Source organism: Tachypleus tridentatus, chromosome 13 (genome assembly GCF_004210375.1).
Source record: "Tachypleus tridentatus isolate NWPU-2018 chromosome 13, ASM421037v1, whole genome shotgun sequence".
NCBI classification, from domain to species: Eukaryota; Metazoa; Arthropoda; class Merostomata; order Xiphosura; family Limulidae; genus Tachypleus; species Tachypleus tridentatus.
In genome coordinates this window covers 66504757-66522735 of record NC_134837.1, presented here as the reverse complement: position 1 = coordinate 66522735, position 17979 = coordinate 66504757, and the positions used below count along the sequence as shown (strand labels likewise).

Genomic DNA, 17979 nt, shown 5'->3' with positions numbered 1-17979 from the left:
AAGTGGAAAGCTCAAAATGGTTTCACATTTAAACTTTTGTTGATGAAAACACAGATTTGTTGAAAAACGTTATTGGCAGCCAATAAAACTCACATCATTATAGTATCTAAGTTGTGGACTAGCTTCGCTATGGACTTTTTTCTTCCGTTTCTGGCTCAGCAGTCAGTGCTTTAATATACATTTAAATATTGTTTGTTTGTAATTAAGCACAAAGCTAAACGAAGGCTATTTAGACTGTGACACTGGGGGAGGGCACCACAGTAGTTCGGTTTGTTTGTTTGGTGTGACGGGGATTAGAACCTCCGATCCTCGGATTACGAGTCGAGTGCCACCTGGCCATGCCGGGCGGCACCACGTCAGACGAAACATCTCAGTAAACCAGTAAGCTATGGTGACAAATATTGCGTTGAGGAATAATTCGTGAGCGTTTTTTCAAGTTAACAAAATATATTCATAAATGAAACGCTTTCGCAAAATATTTCATGTCATTTGGTAGATAATTTTTTGCTCTAATAGATGGTGTGTTTGATTTTCATATGTCTTTAATTTTTGCTTTCATTTTCAGTTCATTAAATGGAATGTCAAGTGGACAAAATCGAGCATTTTCGACACCATCTGCTTTTCGCATTTAATTTCTTGCAATTTCGTTTAAAACAATGCATACTATATACCTAGGTATTACATGAAATAAAGTATCATAATAAATGTTTTGGGTGTAATGTGTTCATGCATTGAAGTATTATATAGTCTTGCATGTAATGCTTGAATGCAATTATTTAAAAACGCTCACGAATTACTCCTCAACCTAATATATCAAAATGTTTGAAGTGTAAGAATTGGTTTGTGAATCTCCGTCACACCAAACATGCTTGCTCTTTCAGCCGTGGAGGCGTTACAATGTCACGGCCAATCCCACTATTCGTTGGTAAAAGAGTAGCCAAAGTGTTGGCAGTGGGTGGTGATGACTAGCTGCCTTCCACTTAGTCTTACAATGCTAAATTAGGGATTGCTAGCGCAGATAGCCCTCGAGTAGCTTTGCGCGAAATTCAAAAAACAGACAAATAGCAAAGCCACATCGGGGTACCTGCTGAGTCCACCGACGGGAATCGAATCCCTGGTATTAGCGTTGTAAATCTACAGACTCACCGCTGTACCAGCAGGGGACATTTGTGATGTAATTTAAGCATTAGGCCCAATACATAAACGTAATGTAAAGCTTAGTGAAACAGCACTTGGTAAGTTTTATATTGCTTCTGGCTACAACTGAATGTCATAAAACTTCTTAATTGAAATATTTTGATATTATATCACTTAAGTTATAAAAAAAAGAATGAAATTCAAACCTTTCTGAAAAATCAACATGAATATTTAGCATTGAACATAAGCACCATATTTGGCCTAAGAACAATCAAATAATAGTTTTGCGAGAAAGTATATCGTTGAGCATTACAAAGAATAGAAACATGAAAGCTTTCTCGATAAAGTTACAATTGACTAAGCCTTTTATAGTTAGTGGCACTTGTATCATAAACACTTCTGTACTGTGAGCTTGAAACTTAGTACAAGTCTAAATCTCTTAAGACGGCCGGATTTCGTAAGGCATTATTACGATTCGAGACCAAAATAACGTTAACAGTGTGAATAACTAAATGACGAAACAATGCATTCTAATCTTTATAATTAAGAATGTAAAATAAGTTAACATAATTAGACAAATTGATGGATATCTTTGAGTCTAACTTTAAGTACGTAACTTACTGTGTTTGTCAGTTATCGCTATTATTCACTAATTGCCTTTACTCTAGTATATCACTTCAAAATTAATGAAATCTAGCACGAATAGGTCAACGTATTTTTGTACAAACTAAACATACTTTTACAACAGTCTTTACTATGTTTTAAAAAAAGTATTGAAAATCCTTTATGAGAGACACATTTACATAAAATAATTTTAACTATCTTATCTGATTAGAAACAATTGTTAATTTATAATCAACCTTGTAAGTTCGAAAAACCAAACGTATTTAGATACCAGAGCGTATTTGTGTTTTGTACTCACTGATAAAGTGACGGCTCAATTAGGACAGTCTGAATTCCCCAATCTCTCATTTCATTTCTTAATCCATCAGCGTACGAAATAACAGCATGTTTAGTCATCGAGTAGCCTACAAGACCAGGCACAGTGATACGTCCTATAAGAAAGAAAGGGAAAAAACAAAAATATAAATCACTTATATCTGTTATAATACTACCATCTTTTGACTTATGTGGTTAATAATGACATTAAAATGTAATTAAGTTGGTTAGAAATCAATGAAAAGAAGGTAATGTTACAATTACATTTGAAAAAATATCGGATTTTCTTATTCGATTTTCTTATGCGAATGTTCGTTACCCGTATTAGAATGTTCGGGAATGAAGACACTGAAAAAAAAAAAAGTTTTGTTGTCAGTGCTTCTTTTAAAATACAGGATTTATAGAATAATACACAATTATTATAATCGCGGACACCGAGATATATTATTTCACTTGTCTTAGGCCTAAGTTAGTTAAACCTTTATTAAGTACAGTTTATACTCGATAAAAAGATAAAGTAACGCTAGCTTAAAGCCCGGCATGGCCAGGTGAGTTAAGGCATTCAACTCGTAATCTGAAGATCGCGGGTTCGAATCCTGGTCTTACCAAACATGCCTGCCCTTTCAGCCGTGGGGGCATTATAATGTGACGGTCAATCCCACTATTCGTTGGTAAAAGAGTAGCCAAAGAGTTGGCGGTGGGTGGTGATGACTAGCTGCCTTCCCTCTAGTCTTATACTACTAAATTAGGGACGGCTAGTGCAGATAGCCCTTGTGTGGATTTGCGCCAGATAAACTTTACCGTATTTAGTTATTCCACGACTTAACTTTAGGCCTTTTTAAGGAAAACTTTGATAAATGTGTAATATGTTTTTTGTACAAAATGCCTACTAAAAGAGGTACACGCTTATTTCAGGACAGATAAAATCTGACTATAATTATTATATTATAATATTAGGTAGTCCTACAGTCAACTCAGCCCTAATGGATGGTGTGTTTATAATTTGGCATTTTGGTTCGTTTTTATTACTGTGAGAAATATTTACCACCAGTCGACTACACGTATATATTTTGTTTATAATGAACACTATTAGTTTCTTTAATCATAATATGAAGCATAATTTTTGTTTGTTGTAACATAATGCTATACAGTGGGCTACCTACCAACCACTGGAATATGAGGCACAAAAAATAGTATAACTTAACATGTGTTGTGTTACTCAAGTATTTGTATCTGTCACGTGATTCCAGTTATCTTTTTATTTTAAATGTTCCTTATATAGAAAGGGAACCCAGTGAACTTTGAAAGAAAATGACTCGATTTTAATTTATGGGTGGTATTATAACCATGACACTTCGAGTTATTGAACTTGGATTTGATTCGTCGATTAAAGAAACAAACGAGAGAAGGAAACAGATGAGATTTATTAGTTCTTTGCATTCGAGATGAGACTTTAAGTGAAGTCCAGGCTGTTTATAAATCGGGGAAAGTTCTAAAAATATAAAATTAAAAAACAAAAGGATATTAGAATCCAAATTTCCGGTTCGTATATATAATCGTTAAAAAGTATTTTTATTCGACTTTTTCACTTCAGCTCTAATTCTAGTAAACTGTATAACATATCGAAACTAATTTTACGAACATTTGTTTGTTTTTGAATTTCGCACAAAGCTACACGAGGGCTATCTGCGCTAGCCGTCCCTAATTTAGCAGTGTAAAACAAGAGGGAAGGCAGCTAGTCATCACCACCCACCGCCAACTCTTGGGTTACTGTTTTACCAACGAATAGGAGGATTGACCGTCACATTATAATGCCTCCACGCTGTAAGGGCGAGAGGGTTTAGTGTGACGGGGATTCGAACCTGTGACCCTCAGATTACGAGTCGAACACCTTAACCCCCCTGGCCATGCTGGATCTTTACGAACAAAGGAAATCGAAAATTAATGAAGCTTACCCTGCTCGTTTGTCAGTTAACAGTTGAGGTAAATTCAGTATTTTTCTAGAATAATTTTAAAAAATTTTTTGATAATTTTATATTTTCAAATGGAAGTGACATTTGGTCTGTTTTATGTATGAATAAAATGTTTAACCTAATTTTTAATTCTATAAAAAAAACTAAAATTAAATAACCTACAAATATAAGCAAGCACGGATGTAATTTAACGTAACTAGTTCTATCGTAAGTTGTTTGCAGACTTGTATCTCTAGAAACCGAGTTTCGATACCTGTCGTGGGCAGAGTACAAACAGCGTTTCTTGTAGATTTGTGCTTAATAACAAACAACAACAATTCATTGTAAGTAGTAAGTTAATCATTCAAGCAATATTTTAAAATATTTCTGTTGCTCCCTTAGGGAAGGGAGTTAGTAGTGAGCTTCTGAACTGACTCTGCTTAAATTTAAGCATTGTAATTTTAAACATAATTTTGTATAATTTCAAACTGCTTATCCGATTGTGGACTATCTTTTGGATGCACCTGCATCCGACACGATTGTTTTAAACTGAAAGTGCAACTGGTTATCATTTTTGTAACATTCTTATAGCTGAAAGTATGGAACGTATTCAATGTCATATCATGATACCGGACCTTGAAGTTTTGATCCACGGCTCGACAGACAAACACTAAGTTTATCCCAACATATACATTTTTCCAGGTCTCGCTTAGAATGCTGGCCCGGCATGGCCAAGTGGGTTAAGGCGTTCGACTCGTAATCTGAGGGTCACGAGTTCACATCCCGGTCGCACCAAATATACTCGCCCTTTCAGCCATGGGGGCGTTATAATGTGACGGTAAATCCCACTATTTGTTGATAAACGAGTAGTCCAAGAGTTGGCGGTGGGTGGTGATTATTAGCTGCTTTCCCTCTAGTCTTACAATACTAAATTAGGGATGGCTGGGGCAGATAGTCCTCGAGGAACTTTGTGCAAAATTTAAAAAAAACAACAAAATACACTTAGAATGTTTATTTAAGCCTAGAAACCCCCAATGACTCAGTGATAAGTCTGGAAAAGTATAACGTTAACAATTAGGTTTCGATACCATAGATGGCCTACTGTTTAGTTTTGTGCTTAACTAAAAACAATCCTACCAACAAACTTAAGAGTATTGAGCGTTTTTACTGAATTTACTCTAGCGAAACCACGTTTTCTTCTAAACAGAAGATTTTCTTACCTTTGGGGGCCTGGCCCGGCATGGCCAGGTGGGTTAAGGCGTTTGACTCGTCATCTGAGGGTCGAGGTTCGGATCCCGGTCGCACCAAACATACTCGCCCTTTCAGCCGTGGGGGCGTTATAATGTGACGGTCAATCTCACTATTCGTTAATAAAAGAGTAACCCAAGAGTTGGCGGTGGGTGGTGATGACTAGCTGCCTTCCTTCTAGTCTTACACTGCTAAATTAGGGACGGCTAGTTTTGCGCGATATTCAAAATAAATAAATAAACAAACCTTCGGGGGACCTGATGTTTGTGGGATCAAAAGCCATCGCCAAAGATATTTGCCTTTTTAACCATGTGAATGTTATAAAGTGAAGGTCGTTTTAAATTTTCTGTAAGAGAACAACCCAACGGTTGGCGGTGGGTGATGTTGAATAATTTGTCTTTCATTTAATCTATTGTTGTAAAATAAGGGAAAGCCAACGGAGTTTACTCCTAGAGTAGTTTTGTGTGGACATATGTTCTCTTAGTTAAATGTATATAGTTACGTAATTTACAATGATGTGAAGATTCTTTCTGGACCAAACTTTAGACTCCTGGTCCAATTTTATCCATTTTTTGTGATTTCCTTGATCCACACATTAAGAATTAAATCCATCATACCTGGTGTAGTGCTTGAAATAAACTGGCATTGAAATTGTTAATATCTCAGGCATCTTGATGAGTTCTGGTATTAAACGAAAGGCCCAATCGGCACTGGATATGCCAGATGTAACCTAAAGTACATATTATAACATTTTCCGTTGCTTTAACTCATACGCTCTTAAAATTACATGATCAGATAAAGTTTCTAGAAATGCCTAAAACGAACGAACATTTTTACTTAAGATAGAAATAATTTTTTTTTTTTTTTACAATTTTGCGATCAATATTTTAAATACATTTACACTTAAAAAAGTGAATGAGATTGTATTACCTATTAAATAAATACCTACCGGCGTAACTCGCGACACAGATAATACGCCCTCTTCTGGCACGTAGAAGTGGTAGAAAAGCCCGGGTTAAACGCATTGTTCCGAAAACGTTAACTTCAAACATTCGCTGCACTTCGCTTTCTGGACAAAATTCCAGTTCAGCGAACGTTGCTACTCCGGCGTTGTTAACCAATGCCCAAAATTGAATATCTATTTTTAAAAATGAGACATGTTAAATTAACTCTTAACATTAGCTAAATTAGAAACAGGTTTTTTTTTATCATGAATGCAAAATCCGTTACATTGGCGTCGAAACAGAGAATTTAACCATGTCGTACTGGCCTGTATATTACTTAGAGATAGAATGTGAATAATGGTGCCATTCCAGAAAATAAAGAAAACCATTTAAATAATCAACTTTTAACAAATGAAGTATTCCTGCAGTTACATTTTCTTTAACTAATTTCTCTACTTTATTTGGTAGATACTAAGAATTTGCTTCACAAAAGTGTTACATATTGTACAGTTTGTTACCAGTTGTTCCGTCAAACTGTTATAACACATAACCTTACCAGGAATGACAATGTTGTAATTGTTAAATAAAAATCCTTTAATATAAATATAGTTGTGATTACACAGTTACAATATGGGACGGTTGAACAATTTATATTGAAACCGTTATAATTGAACATAGCCAATCAATTTACAACACATTAAAACCGTTTAATAAATATAACAAAATAACACAAACATTGCTCTGAAAACATAACTATTACCTTTTTAAAATACATAGAAATAATTTGAAATTAAACATACACAGCTCAATGAATACCAGTTCCCCAACAAATCAGCCTGAATATAAAAGCAATCTATTTATAACTAAATGCTAGACGGACTTCAGCATGGTCCCCGAAAGTGATCTGTTTCAAGAGTAAATAAAACCACAAGTACATGCTTCCCATTTATACCCCCCCCAAAAAAAAAAAAGAGATTAGAAACCTTTATATAGATAGAAACTACTTTCAACTTTTTGAACATACTGTCTAAAGCTATTTAAAAACAGTATTCAGTAATTACACGTACGTAGCATCAAACTTTGGATAAAAGAATCACTCACTATGGTCATCTAGGTGTGTTCTAACACGCTTCACTGCTTCTGACACCATGTTCTCATCAGTTACATCTAACTCAATAACTTCCAACCGATCAGAACAAACAGACCTTAATTGCTGAGCACCATTATCTGTCGGTTTTAAGCAACCAGCAAAAACATGAAATCCAAGTGAATGGAGACGTTTTGCCAATTCGTGACCAAACCCAGTGTCGCACCCTATAAAATGGATGAGAAAATGATTATGGCAATACTATAACAACGTGTGAAAAATTCAAACAATACTATACCAATGTGTTAGTAACTGTAACGTTATTATAACAATGTGTGAGCAATTAATTATAACAACACAATAAAAATGTGTTGGTAATTGTGACAACACTGTAACAATGTATGAGTAATTTTAACAATACTATATCAATGTGTTAATAATCCTAACAATACTATAATAATGTGTGAGTAATTATAACAATACTATAACAGTGTGTGAATAATTATGACAATACTATAACAGTGTGTGAATAATTATGACAATAGTATAACAAGATGTTGGTAATTCTAACAATACTATAAGAATGTGTTAGTAATTCTAACAATACTACAACAATGTGTGAGTAATTATAACAATACTATAAGAATGTGTGAGTAATTATGACTATTATAACCAAGGTGTTGGTAATTATAACAACACTATAACAATGTGTTAGTAATTCTAACAATACTACAAAAATGTGTGAGTAATTATAACAATACTATAAGAATGTGTGAGTAATTATGACTATTATAACAAGGTGTTAGTAATTATAACAAAACTATAACAATGTCTTGGTAATTATAGCAATACTACAACAATGTCTTAGTAATTATAACAATACTATAACAATGTCTTGGTAATTATAACAATATTATATCAATGTGTTAGTAATTGTAACAATATTATAACAATGTGTGAGAAATTAATTATAACAACACAATAAAAATGTGTTTGTAATTGTGACAACACTGCAACAATGTATGAGTAATTTTAACAATACTATATCAATGTGTTAACAATTCTAACAATACTATAACAATGTTTGAGTAATTATAACAATACTATAGCAAGGTGTTGGTAATTATAACAATACTATAACAGTGTGTGAGTAATTATAACAATACTATAACAATGTGTAAATAATTATGACTATTATAACAAGGTGTTGGTAATTATAACAACACTATAACAATGTGTGAGTAATTAATTATAACAACACAATAAAAATATGTTGGTAATTGTGACAACACTGTAACAATGTATGAGTAATTTTAACAATACTATATCAATGTGTTAATAATTCTAACAATACTATAACAATGTGTGAGTAATTATAACAATACTATAGGTGTTGGTAATTATAACAATACTATAACAATGTGTGAATAATTGTGACAATATTATAACAAGGTGTTGGTAATTATAACAATACTATAGCAATGTGTCGGTAATTATGGCAATACTATAACAATGTGTGAATAATTATGACAATATTATAGCAATGTGTCGGTAATTACGACAATACTATAACAATGTGTGAATAATTATGACAATATTATAGCAATGTGTCGGTAATTATGACAATACTATAACAATGTGTGAGTAATTATGACAATATTATAGCAATGTGTCGGTAATTATGACAATACTATAACAATGTGTGAATAATTATGACAATACTATAACAATGTGTGAATAATTATGACAATACTATAACAATGTGTGAGTAATTATGACAATATTATAGCAATGTGTCGGTAATTATAACAATACTATAACAATGTGTGAATAATTATAACAATACTATAGCAATGTGTTGGTAATTATAACAATACTATAACAATGTGTGAATAATTATGACAATACTATAACAATGTGTTGGTAATTATAACAATACTATAACAATGTGTGAGTAATTCTGACAATACTATAACAATGTGTGAGTAATTATGACAATATTATAGCAATGTGTGAGTAATTATGACAATATTATAACAATGTGTGAGTAATTATGACAATATTATAACAATGTGTGAGTAATTATGACAATATTATAGCAATGTCTCGGTAATTATGACAATACTATAACAATGTGTGAATAATTATGACAATATTATAGCAATGTGTCGGTAATTATAACAATACAATAACAATGTGTGAATAATTATGACAATACTATAATAATGTGTTGGTAATTATAACAATACTATAATAATGTGTGAATAATTATGACAGTACTATAACAATGTGTGAATAATTATAAGAATATTATAACAAGGTGTTGGTAATTATGACAATACCATAATAATGTGTTGATAATTATGACAATACTATAATAATGTGTTGGTAATTATGACAATACTATAATAATGTGTTGGTAATTATAACAATACTATAATAAGGTGTTGGTAATTATTACAGTACTACAGGGTGTTCGGAAAGTCACTGTGGAGTTTTGTAATCATATTTTATTCAGTCTATTCCAACTGATAGCCGTGTTTATAAACAAAATAAGAAGGATCCAGGTCTGTATTGATGCCAACGGGGGTCTCTTTAAACATTGTTTATAATTTTCATTCATATTTACCTCCTGTATTCTACATTGAAACTTGTCTGCTAATAAATATATGTGCACAGGGACTTTCCAAACACCCTGTATAATAATGTGTAAGTATTTATAACAACATTATAACAATGATAAAAAGGATAAAGTTAAAATGACATCCTCTTACTTTCAACCTAAACATATTTGCTAAGCGATTCTGAAAGTTTATAGATTAGTCATGATAGATCTACATATTTGTGGTTAAAGATGGTGATGAGTGATGAACTCAAGCTATCGTAGACTTAGGATGTAGGCTGACTTGATCGAAGAGAAATGAGTAATATAGAGTTTAAATTTACGTTGGAAAATAGGTTTAAGTGCTAAAGTATCCAAGAACATGTGTATAGTTGAGCCTCGAATATCAAAATATCTTATTCCTCAACGTATTACTTATTTAAAACATATTTACTTGTTAAAATATGAAACATTCATACACATTGTGGTTTATATCTACAATTTCTTCTTTCCATTTTGTATAGAAAGCTAAAACGTTACACTTGTTTGTTTGATTGTTTGTTGTCTAATGCAAACTATACAATGGGCAGTTGTTCTTCATCCACTTCAGGTATAAGACTTCACACTTATCGTTGAACCACGTGAAGGAAGTATTGGTTGTTAGTTGAATTTCGTGATAAGCTACTCGAGGGCTGGCTGTATGAATACTAACAACTCTTTATCTACTTTCTTTACACTAAGAAAGTGAGTTTAACCGTCAAATTATAACGTCTCTACGGTTGAAAAGGCAAGCATGTTCTATGACGGGATTCAAGCCCGTGATCCACAGTTTAACAACCAAGTAATGCTAGGCCCATGTGCTGTGTGAGATACATATTACGTTAAAAACTGTTACTACAATAATTAACAGCATCAAGTTACCTGACCATGCACAACCCGGGGAACTTGCGATTTCTCAGTTATTTATATATGTGTCTGTCGCATATATTTGTTTAAAACAGGCATCTTATGATATATAAAGTATTCCATTGTTATATCTTAATATTCTTTGCACGTGCAAATTGTGATTAAGAATTGCTCTCGGATTTTAGGCTTAACAACGGCAGATCTGTGTTGCTAGGATTTATGATCACATTTCTGTGTTACTAGGATTTATGATCACATTTCTGTGTTGCTAGGGTATTATGGTAACGTTTCAGTTGTATTTGATTGAAATCTAAGCTACATGGTTGTATCTGAGTCTTTTTAAAGAGTATTTCACGAACATTCAACATAGATCGATTATGCAACATTTTAATTAGTAACTCACCTGATAACTCTAGAAGAGAGAATAAAACAAGTTACATGTGTAAATTATGAAAGGAAAATATATATTAGTAAAAACCACATCGATTATTGGTTAAATTTTCATTGCACTTTTGTTTTTCAGTGTTACCTTTGTAGCTTTCTATACTTCTTGTAAAGCAGAGGTGTACTCACCTGTATGACGTGGAAGGAATACGCCGTCCCTGATTGGAAAGTTCTCACCTCAACACTCGTGTTTTAAAGATTTTAAAGTCCTCTTTTCATTGTTACTTCTATTGACTTGAAAGTTTTAGATTTTTTTCCCCCAAAACTAACTCTTTGCCCGTTATTCCCTCATCACCACTATCCTCCCCAATAAAAAAACGATATCTGCAACACACTTTTTTTTACGAGAAAAGCAGCGAGTGTAACTATAAACCGGAAGTGTGTGCTATGATGGTCGTGGTTTCTTTCGTGGTCATAATCTTTACAAGTAAAACCAATGTCGTCACATGACTGGGGTCATATCACTAACGTCTTATCAAAGAGCAAATTGTGTTCGAGGAAATTCTTCCTCAAAAAAACAAAAACCTCTCGAATCTACACTGACTTCATCCTAGAGCGAGCAAAATGTAGATGTAATCTTGGAATTAAGATATTTAATACTGACTTTGTACAGGACTTACCGTCTCCATTTACATAAATAAAATATATTACGTCAGATGTTGGATGTTTCATACAACGAATGAGATGTTTGTGAAAATAAGAAGTGAAATTTTAGAAGAAAAATACGTTTTACAAATTACATTTTTACTAGTTTAATATTTTCTTTGAAAACATAATTTCCATGGAAACATATCTTCTACAACTAAGGTACTTGATTACCATTAAAGGCCCGGCATGGCCAGGTGGTTAAGGCACTCGACTCGACTCGTACTCCGAGAGTCGGGGGGTTCCAATCCCTGTCGCGTCAAACATGCTCCCTTTTCAGCCGTGGGGGCGTTATATTGTGACGGTCAATTCGTTGGTAAAAGAGTAGTCCAAGTGTTAGTGGTTGTTGGTAAAGACTAGCTGCCTTCCCTCTAGTCTTACACTGCAAAATTAGGGACGGCTAACGCAAATAGCCCTCGTGTAGCTTTGCGCGAAATTCAAAACACAGAAAACAAACAAACAATATACTTTAAAACATATACTACAAACTAGCTGCTGACTTTATACTAGCAAGTAAAGGAAAACTTTAAAAGGAAGTAAATGCATGGATGGCTAATATCAGTCCTTCAAAAACAATGTAAACAAGATGGTAAGGATGACATTTGCATCATCCTTACATAATAGCACGAGCAAGAATTAACATACAGCAATATATATAAAACTATTAGATCAAACCTAAATTTAATTTATCCTGTTTTTGTCTGTTAACATTCTACTACACTGTGTGCCTGTACTACCGTGTAGGGTTGATGTAAATGCCATCCTTACCATCTTGTTTACATTACGCTGGTAGTATTGATCTTAGCCATTCATAAACTTTCTTTTTTTGAAATTTTTTCTTTAGTTGCTTGTTTTAGTGCAGTGTTTCAGTAAACATAGGAAAGATATATTTATAACTAGATTCCAAATACAATGAAGTTTCAGCTGTAATGTTTATTGTTTATCCATTAGAGGCTGGTAATTTCTGTTTCACCCTGTACATAAGCTTTTCCAAAGAACACTATAATATTATAAGAAAACTAACTACAAGGGATAATGTTAAAATCGTTTACATTAGAATTATGATTTTCTAAATTACTAATAGTTATTAATAACACTATACAAGCAAACACGCTGTTTGAAACTGTATCACTTCAGTGTTTTGGTTTTTAAATTATCATATAATAAAAAGAAGCGGAAGAAAGAAGAAGAAATTCAGACTTTTTGCTGAGATATTTGCATACTTTCTCAGAACTACTGACTCACTTATTATGTAGATATTGTTATAAAAGGAACGCTGTATAGTATTTTGATGACAAATTCGACCCATCCTTAGATGGGCAGTGTCACCACTTGTCTAATACTGGCTTTTACATTGATACTCGCCAGATAAAAACAAGAAAACATTCCATATTTATTACTGTAAACAGTCTTGCCCTCTACCGCAAAACTGTGGAACTAAGACTCAGTAACAAACTTAAGCCTACCTAATATTGCGGATTTTAATATATATATATTTCATACAATCTGTATACAGTTAGCTTGATTTTTAACTGAAAACACCTATGGGCTTCTTCAGTTCACCATTACTGTCTATTAGTCGTGACCTTTAACTTTTTTCATTAAAAAAAAACATTTAATTCCACGATGGAATACACACAGAGAACTTTTTATCACAACTGAACTACATCTTCACTCAGTTACAGCAACTACTTTGGAACACTTACTCAGTTTCTGTAACTACTTCTGTACACACTCACTCAGTTACTGTAACTACATCTGTACACCCTTCAGCCTTTAGTAGATGCTCCTAGTTAGTCACTCTGTTAGTGTAGCCATGTAACTACACCATCCCAACCTTTATTTTGTAATCAAATTTTCTTCAAGGAAACTACTTATTTTATGAAATATGTACAACATTTCTAAAATTATGTGTATTAGACTTAAATATTACTGTTTAATATTGACACAAGTACTGGTATTTATGGCTATGTTAATATTCGTAACTTAACGCCAAGCATATTTTAAGCCTAATAATTTTCAATCTGTTTATTTGTTTGTTTGTTTTTTAATTTCGCGCAAAGGTAACGAGGGCTATCTGCGCTAGCTGTCTCTAATTTAGCAGTGTAAGATTAGAGGGAAGGCAGCTAGTCATCACCACCTACCGCCAATTCTTGGGCTACTCTTTTACCAACGAATAGTGGGATTGGCAGGTCACATTATAACGTCTCCACGGCTGAAAGGGAGAGCATTTTTGGTCGGGGATTCGAACCCGCAAATTATGAGTCGAGTGCCTTAACCACCTGGCCATGCCGGCCCTATTCAATCTGTATTATACATTTATATTCCTGGCCTATTTACAGTAAACTACTTGGTAGTAAATTATCATAAAACTAAAAATTTATATCTAAGAAGGTTAAACACAATGATTTTGTTCAGTTACGTATTGTGCCAACAATATATTCAATTGTTAATTTTTGTCGTGAGGACTTTAAATGAAAGTTCGAAGATACAGCTTTTGAGTGAATTGTTTATTTTATTTAACTTTTTACAACGTTTCGACCGCTCGTGCAGCCTTCATTATCCATTTGAAATATTATGAAATGAAAACAACATAAATAGAAGAAAAATAAAAGCAGTGTTTATTGATCGTAAACTAAAACCTAATTTAAACCAAAACACAGGTGTCGCCCTATATGTTTTCTAAATTGGAACAAAATACTCGCACAATATTTCACAAAATGATGACACGAGTGGTCGAAATATAGTGAAAAAGTTGAATAAAAATAAACAATGCATTCATCTTTGCTTTAGTTGATGATTCTGTTAAATTATTTAAAAGGACCCCGGCATGGCCAGGTGGTTAAGGCACTCAATTCGTAATCCGAGGTTCGCGGGTTGTAATTCCCCTCACACTACATGTGCTCGCTCTTTCAGCCGTTGAGGCGTTATAATGTGACGGTCAATCCCACTATTCGTTGGTAAAAGAGTAGCCCAAGCGTTGGCGGTGGATGGTGATGACTTGCTGCCTTCCGTCTAGTCTTACACTGCTAAATTAGAGACGGCTAGCACAGATAGCCCTCGAGTAGCTTTGTGTGAAATTCAAAAACAAACAAACAATCATCCAGGGCGTCGATCCAGGGGCGTAGAAGTATATTTTTTGCTCCCCCAATTTTTTTATCACATATCAATTTTAATATATGCGTATGACAGTGTTAAATTCCGAATATATGTGTTAATGTTCTTCTAACATATCACGGTGAAGAAAACATTTTAATGAGCAATTATTTCTTATCTGCCACTCCAATATAATATATTTTGTATTAACGCCCCCTGGTTCTTCTGTATTATGGAGATACCACAGAACCAAAAAACTACTTCGAATAGTATTAAAGCATGGGAGGAGTTTGTCAATACAGGGTGAACGTTATACAGGTAAATATGTTATTTCTTTCTTTCTTGAGTTTCGCAGAAAGTCACTTTGAGGTTCTTTGTGCCAGCCCTTCACAATTTAAAAATATAACAGACAGAAGGCAGCTCAGTCAACACCACCCACCGCCAACTGTTGGGTTACTGTTTTGTTAAGAAAAAGCGGAATTGATCGTCATATTAGAACTCCCCCTAGCTAAAAGCATGAGGAGTTCGGTGACGGGATTCGATCCCGCGACCCACAAATTGCGAGTTGGTTGTTGGTTTGTTGTGAATTTTGCGCAAAGCTACACGAGGGCTATCTACGCTTTCCTCGCCACAGGGAGTCGAGCCTCTAATTTTGATATTCTAAGTCCTAACAAATTACTGCTGATCCAAGGTAAGGGAGACTTTATCATTATAAATAATAATAATAATGTAATATTTATTATTATTATTATACAAACAAACTAGAAATAAAAGGAAAAATAAAAATGGACGGGTTTGTTTTTTGAATTTTGTGCAAAGCTACATGAGGGCTATCTGCGCTAACTTTCCCTAATTCAGCAGTGTAAGACTAAAGGGAAGACAGCTAGTTATCACAACCCACCACCAACTCTTGAGCTACTCTTTTACCAAGGAATAGTGGGATTGACCGTCCCATTGTAATGCGCTCATGGCTAAAAACGTGAGCATATTTAAGGAGACGGGGATTCGAACCCGGAATACTCATATTACAAGTCGAGAACCCTAACCACCTGGCCATGTCAAGCCCTGTTGGTTTGTAACTAAGCACAAAACTACACAATGGGTTATCTGTACTCTGCACACCACAGGTATCGAAACACGGTTTCTAGCGTTTTAAGTTCGCAAATATTCCACTATGCCGTTGGGGGGCTCTTGCAAGTTGAGCTTCCTATTGACAGGACCATGTAAATAATCACAAAATCAATTTTATCTGGTACGAATATTTACACCTACTGTTTCAAAGAAACTACATTTTTTAAAGATCAGTGTAAAATTTTAAACACAATATACACAGTGTAGCGATTGCCTTCCTGAAGGTCATCAAATGCAATAAATATTTGATTCTCTTCAGCAAATAATTTACAAGTGATTACTGCAGCACTCCACAACAACTGAAGTTCCAAAGAAATATAATTTAATCATAATAAGGCTACTTTTTATCACTTAATTAAAGTAACTTATAAAATTAAGTTGCATTTGATTACCCTTGAGAGTATTAACTTTGACAAAGAACCGGTTGTTTTGCACTCGGCACGACGTAAGCGTGTGCGCCAATCTCATCCTATATGTTCGTGAAAAGGAAAGTAGGCGTCTATTGTCTTTTATTAAGAATAACTGTTAAACAAAAACGTCTGTTCGAAAGATTTGTTTGTTTTGAATTTCGCGCAAAGCTACATGAGGGCTATCTGTGTTAGCCATCCCTAATTTAGCAGTGTAAGGGAAGGCAGCTAGTCTTCACTATCCATCGCCAACTCTTGGGCTACTTTTTACCAACGAATAGTGGAATTCATCGTCACATTATAACGCCCCCACGGCTGGACGGGCGAGCATGTTTGGTGTGACGGGGATTCAAACCCATGACTTTCGGATTACGCGCCGAGTGCCTTAACCACCTGGCCATGCCGAGCCTGTTCGAAAGACAGAACGCAATAAAGTGACCTTTATATTCTCGTATTATCTACATACAAGTAAATATTATATTTGGTTTTGGAAAATAGCTTCCACTCACTAAAACAAAACGCTTAAAGACTCTTTTATGAACCTAAATTCTCACTTTGATTGAGAAGACTTGAAAATAAGTGTTACCGGATACATTTGACTGTATCTCTCAGTAGTTTTCTCTCTTGCGTTTGACTGTATCTTTCAGTTGTTTCCTCTCTTACGTTTGACTGTATCTCTTAGTAGTCTCCTCTCTTGCGTTTGACTGTATCTCTCAGTAGTTTCCTCTCTTGCGTTTGACTGTATCTCTCAGTAGTGTCCCCTCTTACGTTTGACTGCATCTCTCAGTAGTTTCCTCTCTTAATTTTACTTTTATCTTTTTCTTTTAGCGCAAAGCTCACAAGGAGCTAATCTGAGGGTCGCAGGTTCGAATCCCCGTCACATCAAACATGCGTGTCCTTTCAGCCATAGGGGCGTTATACGTGACGGTCAATCCCACTATTTGTTGGTAAAAGAGTAGCCCAAGAGTAGGCGGTGGTTGGTGATGACTAGCTGCATTCCCTCTAGTCTTACACTGCTAAATTAGGGACGGCTAGCGCAGATAGCCCTCGTGTAGCTTTGCGCGAAATTCAAAAAACGAACAAACACAAAGAGCTGTCTGCGCTTTCTTCACTACGGGGAGTCGAACCACTAATATTGATGTTATAAGTCCTTAAAAATTACTGCTGATCCACGGTAGGGGATACTTTCTCGTTATAAAAAATAATAGTAATAGTAATGTACTATTTATTATTATTATTATACAAACAAACTAGAAATAAAAGGGGAGATGAAAATGAACGACAGATGTTGTGAAGAAGGAAATGCTGAGCGACTTCGTTTTGCATGTTTCAAAAGTGTTCTTGTGTCATTGGTCGACGTGTTCACTTTATGCACATGGCATACAGTTCTAAGGCTATAGCTTCCTAACTGTATGAAGCTTTAGAATGTCGAATTTGTGGT

The 17979-nt window shown here is 34.3% G+C and overlaps 1 protein-coding gene across 1 annotated transcript in view; it reads right to left on the bottom strand.

Moving 5' to 3' along the window:
- Positions 1-17979, bottom strand: part of LOC143237272 (retinol dehydrogenase 16-like) — a 32116-nt gene that overhangs the window by 1308 nt on the left and 12829 nt on the right. Inside the window, exons 2-4 of the mRNA XM_076476339.1 lie at positions 7322-7534; positions 6226-6414; positions 2060-2192 (exon numbers count right to left, since the gene is read on the bottom strand). Of these exons, the coding sequence (XP_076332454.1) occupies positions 2060-2192; positions 6226-6414; positions 7322-7534 (535 nt within the window). The remainder of the gene's footprint in view (positions 1-2059; positions 2193-6225; positions 6415-7321; positions 7535-17979) is intronic.